The sequence below is a fragment of the Lepidochelys kempii genome, chromosome 1 (genome assembly GCF_965140285.1).
Source record: "Lepidochelys kempii isolate rLepKem1 chromosome 1, rLepKem1.hap1, whole genome shotgun sequence".
Classification (NCBI taxonomy): domain Eukaryota; kingdom Metazoa; phylum Chordata; order Testudines; family Cheloniidae; genus Lepidochelys; species Lepidochelys kempii.
In genome coordinates, this window is record NC_136380.1 from 3821959 (window position 1) to 3835704 (window position 13746).

Here is a 13746-nt window from a genome sequence, read left to right on the forward strand (position 1 = left end):
ACTGCAGTGCGTACATACGCACCTGCACCACTGACCGTGTGACGCCATGCGCTTCACTGTCAGTGGCGGCAGGGCGGAAATAAAACCACGACAACCTGATTATATGGCACTTACAGGAAAAACAAGCTGTTTGAAAATGTTCGTATATATTTTATCAGGGCCTCCTGGCTCCTGTCTGTGTCCCAGTCTACAAACTACACAGAGACCCTTGTGCTCATCCAACACCTTGTGCAGTTAATATACAAACGGATTCCCACCTCCTTCGTGACATATACAGCTCCTGTAACAATCAGGAGAGCAATCTCTCTCTCCCCCTGCTGCCTGCTTCCCCTCCTTTTCACTTCCTCCCTGTGCCTATCTGTGGGCTCTGCCTAATGGCTTATTTAGCCTTTCTGCCCCAGCAATAAATTAAGCACAGATCCTCGTATTCAGCTCCATTCTGCCATGCTTGTTTGGAGCCTCTGTGAACAGGTGCTGACTCAGTCTTTCTTGCTGAGCTCTCTGTCACAAGCACCTCATTCTTCATACGGACACACGTTCTCTATTGAAATACATAGCGATTTGTACACTTATATGTAGTCGTTATGGTTTCCCGCCAAGTTTGGGCCCAGCATGATGGCACCATCGTAAACCTGGTATTGCGTGTGAAGGGGGGTCTCTGGGTACAGCTTGGAGAGGAACTGGCTGGATGGAGGCACCTAGTGAGGCTTGCAGGGCACCAGCCTGATTTGAGTTCTGGGGGGTTGCCGGTGTAGCGGCAGAAAAAGCATCCATCCAATTTTGCTACCAGGAGCAGCTTCTGCAATGCAAACATGGCCTTTTGGCTGTTCTGCAGGAGCCCCAGCTCCCTGAGGGCTGACATCCAGAGTTCTTAAAAAAAAAACCACACACACAGCTTGCCCCTCCCTTTACACATTCCCACACCTCCCATGGTTTGAGAACCACTGCTCTAAACACATCTGAATTCTGGAAGTCATGGAAAGGCCGAGTGACAGGGTGTGTGGAGGTGGGTGCTGGTGGGTGACACTGAAAGAGATCAGGTGATGGTCAGAGAGAGGGAACTCAGCAATGAATCATAGAATCATAGAATATCAGGGTTGGAAGGGACCTCAGGAGGTCATCTAGTCCAACCCCCTGCTCAAAGCAGGACCGATCCCCAATTAAATCATCCCAGCCAGGGCTTTGTCAATGGAGAGAGTAGTTCTTGGTGATGTAGTGATAAGATGTTAGATGTGTGGAAGTTTTCATACTGTGAACTTCTGTAATGCTGAATTCAGCCAAACTGGGGCAGAGCACCCTTGATTAATGAAGAGATATCCTTTCCCCCTCTTGTCACGCAGGTTGAAAGTCAGTGGCCCCAGGAGATCACATTCTTCAAGTGTATTTGACCACTTTGTCACAAAGCTCTTTGGATTTGACCCCATAAATGATAGGGTTGAGCATGGGGGGGATGAGGAAGAAGAGGTTTGCGAAGATGATGTGAACATGGGGAGTGATGCCTTGACCGAACCGGTGTGCCAGAGTGGAGAAGAGGAAGAGAGGATAAGACGTCAACATCACACAGATGTGGGCTGTGCAGGTGTTGAGGGCTTTCTGGTGGGTTTTCTTGGAGGAGATTCTGAGGACAGCCCTGATGATCAGACCATAGGAGAGGGCAATGAGCGTCAGGTCTGACCAGGTGACTAATGCCATCATCAAGCCATACATCCTGTTGACTGCGATATCCCCACACGACATCTTTGCCACAGCCATGTGCTCACAGTACGTGTGGGGGATAATGCGGTTGGCACAGAATGGCTGCCTGCTCAGGAGCAGGGGCAGGGGCAGAGTGAAGAGAACAGCTCTTACCAAAGCCACTAGCCCTAGCTTAGCTATGCGTGCATTGGTGAGGATGGTGGCGTATCGCAGAGGGTTACATATGGCAACATAGCGATCCAACGCCATTGTCATGAGGACAGCTGAGTGCATCATAGAACCTGCATGAAGAAAGAACATTTGGGTGAGGCAGCCACCCACAGTAATGCCTTTCAAATTGAACCAAAATATACACAGTGCCTTTGGCACAATGGAGGTAGATGTGCTGATTTCAGTGACGGCCAGCAGGGAGAGCAGCAGGTACATCGGCTTGTGCAGGGTCTGCTCTTTGAGTACAACAAACAAAACCATGAAATTTCCCAACAGTCCAATAATGTAGAACATAGACAAAGGGATGGAAATCAGGACATGGGCAGCTTCCAGGCCAGGGATGCCAATTAGGATGAATGTTGAAGGGTCAGAAGGGGTGAAGTTGAAAGCTGCCATGAGATGGTCAATGCGTCGATCAGGCTCAGAAATGTTCAAGGTGTCTGCGAAGGGAGAGAGGCACAGTGAGGGGAATTACACACTTTATAACAAATAGTACAGTAAATATTTTATATTTATTAACAATCTAGAAAGGTCATGAGCAATGAGGTGGCAACATTTACAGATGGCACCAGATTATTTACGTCACAATCAAGTTCAGGGAAGTCCTTAGAGGGAACTAACCAACCAGGTGAATGAGCAACATGATGAGAGATGAACTTCCATGTCAATAACTGCAACATATAGTCCCATTGGAGGGAAAAGCATGAACTCCTCAAAAACCTAACAGGGGTCTAATATCACTGTATGAACTCAGGACAGGGTCCTGGGCATCATGGTACACAGCTCTGGGAAACCCTGCTTACAGTACAAGCACAGACAGAAACTAAGAAAACACTGGGATCCAGGAGGAGTGGGATGGGCAATCATACAGAAAATACAATGCCATGAGATCAGTCATAGAATATCAGGGTTAGAAGGGACCTCAGGAGGTCATCTATTCCAACCCCCTGCTCAAAGCAGGACCAATCCCCAATTTTTGCCCTAGATCCCTAAATGTCCCCCTCAAGGATTGAATTTACAACCCTGGGTTTAGCAGGCCAATGCTCAAACCACTGAGCTAACTCTCCCTCCCAGTCAGTCAATCAATCAATGCTTCACCCTCTTCTAGACTCCTCTGTGTAGTACTGGGCACCCTTCTCACACAGGATATTGCAGAACAAGAAGGGTTCTGGCAAGGGAAATGAGAATGAACAAGGGCCTGGGGAAACTCTCACAAAGAGAAAAGTTGAAAAGACTGGGACTGTTACCTTACAAAGGAGATGAATAAGAGGTGATATGAGAAAAATCTACAAATTACTGGTAGCGAATAGATGGAGAATGTGTTCTCGCTGTCTCATAAAACAAGATCAAGATGACATTCAAATAAACTGAAACATGGCAAATTCAAAACTGATAAAGAATGCTTTCCTCACTCAATGCTTAATTAGACTGAGGAACTCGTTGCCACAGGAGGTAATTGAGGCCATGAGCTAAGCAAGAATCTGCAAAGGTTTGGAGATATACATGGATAGTAAGGCTATCCAGTTACAATAGTTACAGCTAAATAAATATTTTGGAAAACCTATACACCCACTTGTTTTAGGGAACAAGCCCATCTAGCTGTTAGGCATAAGGGTGACACCCTCATGATGGTTAGGTCATCCCCCCATCCACATACTGCTGGGTTCCTTATACCTTCTTCTGCAGCACCTGGGGCTGTCACTGTCAGAGAGAGGAAACTGGAGTAGATGGACCATAGGTCTGACTCACGATGCAATTCCTATGTTGGAAAGGAGGCAAAATTCCCCCATGGAAACAGACATTATGATGCTGCGGTATGACTTTGTGCTCAACAGAATGGACACGAATGGCACAAGGGTCTTAACATTTAGGGCTACTGGCCTGCACCTCTGTTACTTCCCTTGTTTCTTTTGGTGAGACACTTTCTTTCAGGCAGGCAGCTTTGTCTGAGGCATCAGTTCCAGGTGTTAACTGACAAGTGTAAGCAGAGACACATGTCAGCAACTTAGCTGCTAGTCCTTCTCATGCCTGAACATTGATGAAGTTCACAAATTACACAAAAATTGGAGCATTTTAAATAATGAAGAGAACAGGTCACTGATTCAGAGCAATCTGGATTGATTGGTTAACTGGGTCAAAGCAAACAATGTGTTCTAATATGACTATGTAGATACCTACGTCTAGGAACAAAGAATGTAGGCAATGCTTACACGTTGGGGGACTCTCGTGGGAAGTGCAATGACTCTAAAGAAGATTTGGTGATATGAAGGAATAATTAGCTAACATGAGCTCCCAGTGTGACCATGGGGCCAAAAGACCCAATGTGATCTGTGGATGATAAGGAGGGGAATATCAAGGAGAGAAAAATCCACGTATAAGGTGGATAGAAAGCTGGATTAACTGGTAGTGATCAATGGTGCAATATCTAGTTGGCAGCCGGTATCGAGCCAAGTGCCCTGGGGTCGGTCCTGTGTCTGGTTTTGTTCAACATCTTTATTAATGATCTGGGTGATGGGATGGATTGCCCCCTCAGCAAGTTCTCAGATGACACTAAGCTGGGGGGAGAGGTAGATATAACTGGTGGTTAGGATAGGCTCCAGAGTGACCTAGACAAATTGGAGGATTGGGCCAAAGAAATCTGATGAGGTTCAACAAGGACAATTGCAGAGTTCTGCACTTAGGAAGGAAGAATCCCAGGCACTGCTACTGGCTGGAGACTGACTAGCTAAGCAGCAGCTGTGCAGAAAAGGACCTGGGGATTACTGTGGATGAGAAACTGGATATGAGTCAGCAATGTGCCCTTGTTGCCAAGACAGCCAATGTCATATTGAGGTGTATTAGTAGGAGCATTGCCAGCAGATCGAGGGAAATGATTATTCCCCTCTATTCGGTACTGGTGAGGCCACATCTGGAGTATTGCGTCCAGTATTGGTCCCCCCACTACAGAAACGATGTGGACAAATTGGAGAGAGTCCAGCAGAGGGCAACAAAAATGATTTGGGGGATCGGGCACATGACTTACGAGGAGAGGCTGAGGGAATTGTGGGTTATGTAGTCTGCAGAAGAGAAGAGTGAGGGGGGATTTGATAGCAGCCTTCAACTACCTGAAGGGGTGTTCCAAAGAGGATGGAGCTCGGCTGTTCTCAGTGGTGGCAGATGACAGAACAAGGAGTAATGGTCTGAAGTTGCAGTGGGGGAGGTCTAGTTTGGATATTAGGAAACACCATTTCACTAGGAGGGTGGTGAAACACTGGAATGGGTTACCTAGGGAGGTGGGGGAATCTCCATCCTTAGAGGTTTTTAAGGCCTGTCTTGACAAAGCCCTGGCTGGGATGATTTAATTAGGATTGGTCCTGCTTTGAGCAGGGGATTGGACTAGATGACGTCCTGAGGTCCCTTCCAACCCTGATATTCTATGATTCTATGAGAAGTAGAGAAGTTATTTTATTTCTGTATTTGGCACTGGTGAGACTGCTGCTGGAATCCTGTCCAGTTCTGGTGTCCACAATTAACGAAGGATGTTGATACACTGAAGAGGGTTCAGAGAAGAATCACAAGAATTAGTAAAGGTTTAGAAAATTGCCTTATAATGACAGACTCAAAGATTTCAGTCTATTTAGTTTAACAAAGATGGTTAAGTGGTGACTTGATAACAGTCTGTAAGTACTGTGACAGACTCAGACCGGTTGGGTGCAGGAGTCTGGTAGAAGGAAAACACATTGGACTCTGGATAAATAGTTTTCTGTTTCCTGAGTGATCAGGGCAAGTGCCAGAGCAGTCAGGAAGGTGCTAGAAGCAATTAAGTCAAGCAGACTCCTTAAGACACCTGGAACCAAATAAGAACTGATTAGAAGCAATCAAGGGAAACAGGCTAATCAGATCACCTGAAGCCTGTTTAGAACCAGCTGGGACTAGTTTAAAAGGAAGCCCCTTCAGAGAGACCGGCTGGTAGGAGCTGGGAGTAAGAAGGTGTGTTGTGGAAAGACTGGAAGAAAGAAGGTGAGCAGTAAAAGACCTGGGAGAACAAGCGTGGCCAGGTACCAAGGAGGATGCTAGGAGGGGCCGTTTGGAGAAGTAGCCCAGGGAAGGACTATAGTTCTGGTAGTATAGGAAAACTGCCAATTAGGGTCCCCAGGCTGGGACCTGGAGAAGAGGGTGGGCCCGGGTTCCTCCCCAATCCCCTCCCCCTCCACATTTCTACACAAATGCTCCCTGAGAAGGAAGACAGAGACTAAAGAGGGTTCTCACATCGAACCCGTTGACTAGCCGATGACAAAGGTGGCTCAGTAAACTGTAACCCTCGCCTCTAGGAGGGGATAGAGGCTACACTGAGGGTCACAACAAACCTCTAAGGCAAACCCTAACTGCCTAAAAGTGCAGGACACCTCGAAGGCAAAGCCAGTGCTCTGCCACAGTACCGTCATGGTGAAACAATATTTAATAATAGGCTTTTCAGCCTGGCATACCAAGGTGCAACACAATCCAACAGCTGGAAGTTGAAGTTAAAGGAATTTTAATTGGAAATAAGGTGTACATCTCTTAAATGGTGAGATTAATTAACCATTGGAACAATTTATCAATATTCCATCACTGAGAATTTTTAAATCACGATTGGATATTTCTCTAAAAGATCTGCTCTAGGAATAGTTTTGGGGAAATTCTCAGGCCTGTGTTATACAGACCAGATGATCACAATGGTCCCTTCTGGCCTTGGAATCTTTTAACATGTTCCCAGGAGTCAGCTGGAAGCATTTTCCCTGAAAGCTTGCACCTGAGCTTACGGAAGGCAATTTTTCTATTCATGACTGTGTTGAATTTAGCCCGGTGGGAAGAAATTCTCTTGTGACTGCGACGCCTTGGAAATGTTACACTAGGTGTGTATTTCACGAGACTGAGGGATCCCATGAGGCTCTGCATGGACGAATGTTTTAGGTGAGAAAAATAATGACTTCACCCCCTAAAATCTATGCACTGAGGAATGAGTATATGACCCTCACCATTAATGACTAACAGAGCTGGCTAGCAAATGGTCCCAGAGGATCCTGGGTTTAACGTCTGTGTCCCAGTGGCCCACTGTTTCAGGCAGCTGCCAGTGGCTCCTGCACATGGCAGCTGTATTGATCTAGGCCCTCACATGTCCCAGAGCTGCCCGCTCTCATTATACAATGTGCAAACTTCTCAGCTTGCGAGTTGTTCCTGGGTAGCAGCCCCCAAAGCACCAAGAGTAGCTGCATAGGTGCCTTGGCATTTGCCACTCGTGTGTGAGATTTCTCATGGATGAGACGCAGTCACTGATTACCTCCTGGCCAAGGGAGGAGGTGTGATGGGAGACACCTCACCCCCTGCAGAAAATGATGTGTGGGGAGCATGGGGTGGCTCGGAGGTGGTGGGAGCCAGGGATGACTTGGGAACATGGAGAAGACACAGGTGACCAGGGTGCTGTTGGAATTGGAGCAGTCTGGGATGGGGAAGGAGAGTACAAACGGGGTCAGAGTAAGATGGGAGATCAAACCAGCTGAGGAGCAAAGATCAATGGTTCTTTTCATGGGTGAAATGCCAACAATCACAAAGAAAAATTGAATTTCAGCAGCTCTTCCCACCTGTTTATTTACACCCCTGTCCCTGCCCCCACAATCCCCAGCACTGCCCGCTTTTCTGTGTACAGCCCCTGCCTGCTCCCCTATCTCCAGCACTGCCCACTTTTCTGTGTAGACTGCCTTGCCTGCCCCCCACAACCTCTAGTGATGATGATGATGATGGGACGATCACTCGTTACTGAGTATGATAATCTTCCATGGGAATTATGGACTTATGAATTAAGACTTCCATTGTCCATCCACGTTACGGTACCCTTCTTTCAGTTGAGAGAACAGGACCTGTTTTGGGAGGCAGTGGTCTGGCATCCGGACAACATGACCAGTCCGGTGGAATTGCTGACGGATGATCATTGCCTCGATACTGGTGGTCTTTGCCTCTTCCAGAACACTAATATTGGTGTGCCTGTCTTCCCATTTGATCTTCAGAATCTTATGAAGGCAGCGCTGATGCTCAAGGACTTTCAAGTGGTGTCTAGGTTTTCTAAGTTTCGGACCAATACAACAGTGTTGGGAGAATAACGGCTTGATAAACAAGAAGCTTGGTGTCTGTTCAAATGTTGTGATCTTCAAAGACCCTGTGCCATAAACAAGAAAAAACTACACTGGCACAGCTCAGGCAGTGTTGTATTTTTGCATCAATATCTGCCTTGGATGAGAGAGGACTTCAAAGGTAGAGGAAATGGTCGACATTCTCCAGTGCCACGCCATTAATTTTGATAGATGGGGCATGGAATACCTCATTTGGAGAGGGCTGATAGAGCACATTAGTCGTCTTGATATTAAGAGTGAAACTAAGGCATGCGTAAGCATCGGCACACACATTCAAGATAGTTTGAAGATCTTTCTCAGAGTGGGCAACGATTGTGTTGTCATCAGCATACTGGAGTTCCACAATAGATGTTGTCTAAAAAAAGAAAAGTGTCGGGAGAAAAACTGACCACGGTACATAGCTTTTATTGATCTAACTAAGGCCTTTGACTCAGTGAATCGCCCTGCCCTCTGGACTGTACTCTCTAAGTCTGGATGCCTGACAAATACATTAATGTCCGAAAATTGCTTCATGATAACGTGAAAGCGACTGCTCTGAGCAGCACTAGTTCCCAGGGTGAACCTTTCAAAGTACAAACAGGAGTCAGATCGGGCTGTAACATCGCTCCAACCGTGTTTGCAGTTTTTATTGCCGTCACTCTTTACCCAAAAAGAAAAGGAGTACTTGTGGCACCTTAGAGACTAAACAATTTATTTGAGCATAAGCTTTCGCTTATTTGAGCTCCGATGAAGTGAGCTGTAGCTCACAAAAGCTTATGCTCTAATAAATTGGTTAGTCTCTAAGGTGCCACAAGAACTCCTTTTCTTTTTGCGAATACAGACTAACACAGCTGCTACTCTGAACTACTTACCCAATTGCTGGGAAGTTTATAGCTGGCGTTGAAATCACTTATAGCATGGATGGAAAGCTGCTCAGGCTTAGCAGGCTGAAAGCCAAGAGTAAGATTTCCACAACTTCAAGTACTGCCTGCTTCTGTGTGTACACCCCCTGCCTACCCCCACAACTTCCACTGTTCTCTGCTTTTCCAGATATACCCCCTGCCTGCCCCCATAACCTCCAGTGCTGCTCGCCTGTCCACGTATGTCCCTGGCTCGCACAACCCCCAGCCCTGCCACACAATGACACCCTCACCCAGGACCAAAACCAGGTGCCAGACCCCACAGCCACAGCTCACAGAAATATCTCCTCAGATTAAGTTAAACTCAGTGTCTTCTTGCACTGAGAAAAAGTACGAGATCAGCCTGAATGTCCTTTCTGGGAAGGGAACCCCAAGAAGAGAGGGACAGGCCCAGCCAAAGGAGAGGGGACATGGAAATTAAAAGGAGCCAGCGTACGGAACTCCTCCTCAAAACAACACAAAGATTTACCATATTGCAGACCATTAGAAACCCAGACACTCCTTCCTGAGGCTGCTTTTCCAGGTTGGCAATTGCTGACATTGCCACAAGGCTGTAGTGGAATTATTTACGGGAAGAGGGATAGTCCAGATTGCAGAAGGTGTCAGATATAGTCTGCTACAGTGTGATCCAAGTTACATTACTGTCTGAGACACCCTCTGCCCCAGGAGGCCTCGTTACGCCTCTTTGGTCTGTGCAGTAGACTGGATGCGCATTCCCTATTTCACCCAGTTTCAGGACTCTGCACCACTGTGATCTGGATACTGCATGTCCCCCCCACTCTCCCCCAACACACACTGAGAGTTCCTGGACCTCCCCCAATGAGATTTTCAGCACCACCTGCTTTCCTCTAACCCAGAAGCATGCTTTTATTTTTACTGCCTTTTGGTGCTTCTCATCCTCTCCAGAAGCAGAGATGCTGGGGCTCAAGAGAGAGCAGACCCCTCCCTCTCCCTGAATTTTTTTTTATCCTGATTGTTTTGAACCTTTAAGCCTGTGAGTTTGAGATTTCAGTAACTCTCCTGTCAGCTCTTCTTTGGTCCAAACGAGCTCACCCGTCCTTAATGGCTACGGGAATTGAAGTCACTGGACAATGAAGTCACTAGACCATGAGATCATGGTCGGTGTAAATCAGGCCATTTATTTAAGTCCCTACATGTGGATTTAGGGTGATATCAATGGGGCCAAGGTTTGACCCTTACAGTTTAACTTTTGGCCCAACCTGCGAAAATCACAGTTCCGGGTCCTGCTACAGAGAGCGCTACTCTGTAAAGCACTGAAAGAGTCTGAAGGAAACCTCTAATTTATGTGGCGTTCTGAGACCAGGCATGAGAGATGGGGATTCCAAAACACGTTGGCCCTGACTTTGCTCTCAGGGAAGCCAATGTCAATCTAGAGTGACCCACTGAAGGCAGAATGTGAGAGCAGAATCTGGCCAGTGTGTTGTCAAGGTTCCTTCCCCTCTCTGAACTCTAGGGTACAGATGTGGGGACCTGCATGAAAACCTCCTAAGCTTATTTTTACCAGCTTAGGTTTAAAACTTCCCCAAGGTACAAACTATTTTCCTTTTTCCCTTGGACTTTATTGCTGCCACCACCAAGCGTCTAACAGATATATAACCGGGAAAGAGCCTGCCTGGAAACTTCTTTCCCCCAAAAATCCTCTCCAAACCCTGCACCCCCTTTCCTGAGGAAGGCTTGATAAAAATCCTCACCAATTTACATAGGTGAACACAGACCCAAACCCTTGGATCTTAAGAACAATGAAAAAGCAATCAGTTTCTTAAACGAAGAATTTTAATAGAAGAAAAAGTAAAAGAATCACCTCTGTAAAATCAGGATGGTAAATACCTTACAGGGTAATCAGATTCGAAATGTAGAGAATCCCTCTAGGCAAAACCTTAAGTTACAAAAAGACACAAAAACAGGAATATCCAGTCCATTCAACACAGCTTATTTTCTCAGCCATTTAAAGAAATCAGAATCTAACGCAGATCTAGCTAGATTACTTACTAAGTTCTAAGACTCCATTCCTGTTCTGTCCCAGGCAAAAGCATCACACAGACAGAGAGAGACTTTGTTTCTCCCTCCCCACAGCTTTTGAAAGTATCTTGTCTCCTCATTGGTCATTTTGATCAGGTGCCAGCGAGATTATCCTAGCTTCTTAACCCTTTGCAGGTGAAAGGGTTTTTCCTCTGGCCAGGAGGGATTTTAAAGGTGTTTACTCTTCCCTTTATATTTGTGACATGTGTGACCCATTCTTATTGTGAACGCTCTGGTAACACCGACACCCACTGCAGAGGCTTTGGCTGCGCTTCCTAACATGGCAGTGAAGTTGCTGAATTGGAAAACATGAGCGAAATAGAGGAATAACCACACTGCCCCCAAAAAGGAAGCTATTGTGACAGATGAAAGGACACACAGTAATACACAAGGAACTGATCACAATAAAAAATATTTGTCTAAACTATTTAGACTATTGTAGTTCCAATTTTACCAGGAAAATCCCTTGGTGTTTCTGACAGTAATAAACAAGTGAGGTCACTGTCCTGGTGAATTCTGGCCCAGATGGTTCTTGACATGAACCCTGAGCACTAACTTTAATGTAAAAACAGGCAACTCACCAAAATCCCGCTCAGCAGACAGAGGAAATCTCTTTACTGCAACTGGAAGGCAGAGCTCTGAGAATCAGTGTATAAATCTGACATGTCTGACTTTCAGTGTGCTGGACAGTGACTTTTATGGTTCCCCTATACAGTCTCTACAGACTCGCAGGTTGGCAGGACTCCCAGACAATTCCCTTGGCTCCATGAGCAGTGGGAAAAGCAGAAAATTGACCCTGGAGAACTTCAGCATTAGTGCCTCCCCTGGGAGTGAAGAAATGATTTGCCGACACCAGGGGCTCAGATTGTCAGAGCAAACTGAGTCTTCAGAACTGTTCAGCCTAGCAATTGATGATGGCTTTCTTTTCTGTGTGTTGCGTACTGCCATCTGCACTACGTGTAGGAATGTTGCCACAAGATATGGGACCAGAAACCATATTCAATTGATCGTAGCAGCATACCATTGCATGCTTCCCATGCAGTTGTAATATCCAGTCCATTAGCCTTTAAAATTCACTGCCACCCTGTGGAGGCCAAATGACTTGATGCTGAATTGATGCAAGCTGAAGGGCATGGAAAAGGCTTTCTTCTTGTAGGATTCTGGCATCAAAGGTATTTGCCAGTATCCCTTTGTGAGGTCTAAAGTGAGTATATATCTGGCAGCTCAAACTGTTCTAAAAGTTCATCTACTCTCTGCATCAAATTTCAACACTGTGTTGATCTTTCAGAAATTGATGCAGAATCAGGTTGTGTTATCCTGCATCAGAACTAGGCTGTTCTACACTGTTCTACACTAGGCTGTAACTACAGTGTGTGATTCCTTCACCACTCCCAGGGCCAAAATCACCTGGAGTTCATCTCACATTGTATCCTACATTTTACCAGGGAATAGCTACGGAGTTTCCCTGATCTGTTGCCCTGAGGCCATTTCAGTGTGGTGGTATTTTAGGTAGGCGTGCCCTGCTGGGGTGAGAACACAGTGGAAAAGGAATCAAACAACGGCTACATCTGGATCTTTTGTTTGGGCTTCATTCCATCCCCTATGCCTGTGTCACAGGTTGGGGCATGAGTGTGATGGGTTGTCATCCCTAGGGTGCAGTCTGGGAGTCGTGGGAACTGCTGCACCCCTCTAACCACCCTGCTGGGCTGGCCCTCTTTCACAATACTGTGCTGGTGATTCAACCTCTCCAGGTCCTGTTATCACCCAACATGACAGCAGATGGTTCCATACACCCAACTGAGCTACAGAGGGCTTTCCTAAGCCACCCAGGTACAAACAGCAGACAGCAGCCAATTTCCCAGCCCCCCAGGCTCACACACCCAACTGGAGTATAAACCCAAAATTATACTGTCTTGCACTGCACAAGGATCTGTACAATGTAAGCTCATTAATAGAGTTCACCCTCCTCTCGATGTGGGAAGGATATGCAACAAGCCTGTGTGAACCAAGCTGAGATTTTCCCCAGACACTTCACTCAAAGGCACACTGCTTTAGATAAAGAAAAAAACAAGTTTAAGTAGAAAAAGAGAGATTTTAAGCAATTATAAGTGATAGCAAACAGATCAAAGCAGATTACCAAGAAAATAAATAAAACTGTAAACTAAGCCTAACATATTAGATTGGATACGAATGAGCAATTTCTCACCCTGGCTGGTAATACAAGCCATCCACCAGGTTTCCATACACAGGCTAGAAATCCTTTTAGCCTGAGACCAGCACTTCCCCCAGTTCGGTCTTTGTTCCAGAGGCATAAGGAAAACCTCTGACAAAGAAACCCCTACAAATTGAGCTTTATAAGAACGTCCTTTCTGGGTCAGGCCAATGGTCCATTTAGCCCAGTATCCTGTCCTCGGACGGTGGCCAATGCCAGGTGCTTCAGTGGGAATAAACAGAACAGGTTCAAGCTGCAGTGCTGGCGAATTCCTGCCCAGATGGTTTTTGACTTGTACCCTTGAACTCTTCCTGAACCCTCAGGTGAGTTGCAGAAACAAGCAACTCACAGAAATCCTGCTCAGCAGAGAGATGAAATCTCCTTACGGCAACAGGAAGGCAGAGCCATGGGAATCAGTGCATGAATCTCACATGTCTGACGCTCGCCATGCTGGACAGCAACCGTTATGATTCCCCTGAACAGTCCCTGTGGCCTCGACTCCTGGTTAATTCCCTCAGATCCATGAGCAGTGGGAAGAGCAGAA

The 13746-nt window shown here is 46.4% G+C and overlaps 1 protein-coding gene across 1 annotated transcript; it reads right to left on the reverse strand.

The window, feature by feature from the left end:
* Positions 1 to 1374: 1374 nt before the first annotated feature.
* On the reverse strand, positions 1375 to 3049 carry LOC140915017 (olfactory receptor 52N4). Its single transcript, XM_073354342.1, has 2 exons — positions 3004 to 3049; positions 1375 to 2345 (listed from the first exon to the last, which is right to left on the reverse strand). The coding sequence occupies exon 2, from the start codon at positions 2299 to 2301 to the stop codon at positions 1375 to 1377; it is 927 nt and encodes a 308-aa protein (XP_073210443.1). The 5' UTR covers positions 2302 to 2345; positions 3004 to 3049.
* Between the last annotated feature and the right edge of the window lie 10697 nt (positions 3050 to 13746).

Excerpts from the sequence above, each read along its gene's own strand:
- LOC140915017 (XM_073354342.1), bottom strand. The coding sequence starts at position 2,301 with ATGGCAGCTTTCAACTTCACCCCTTCTGACCCTTCAACATTCATCCTA.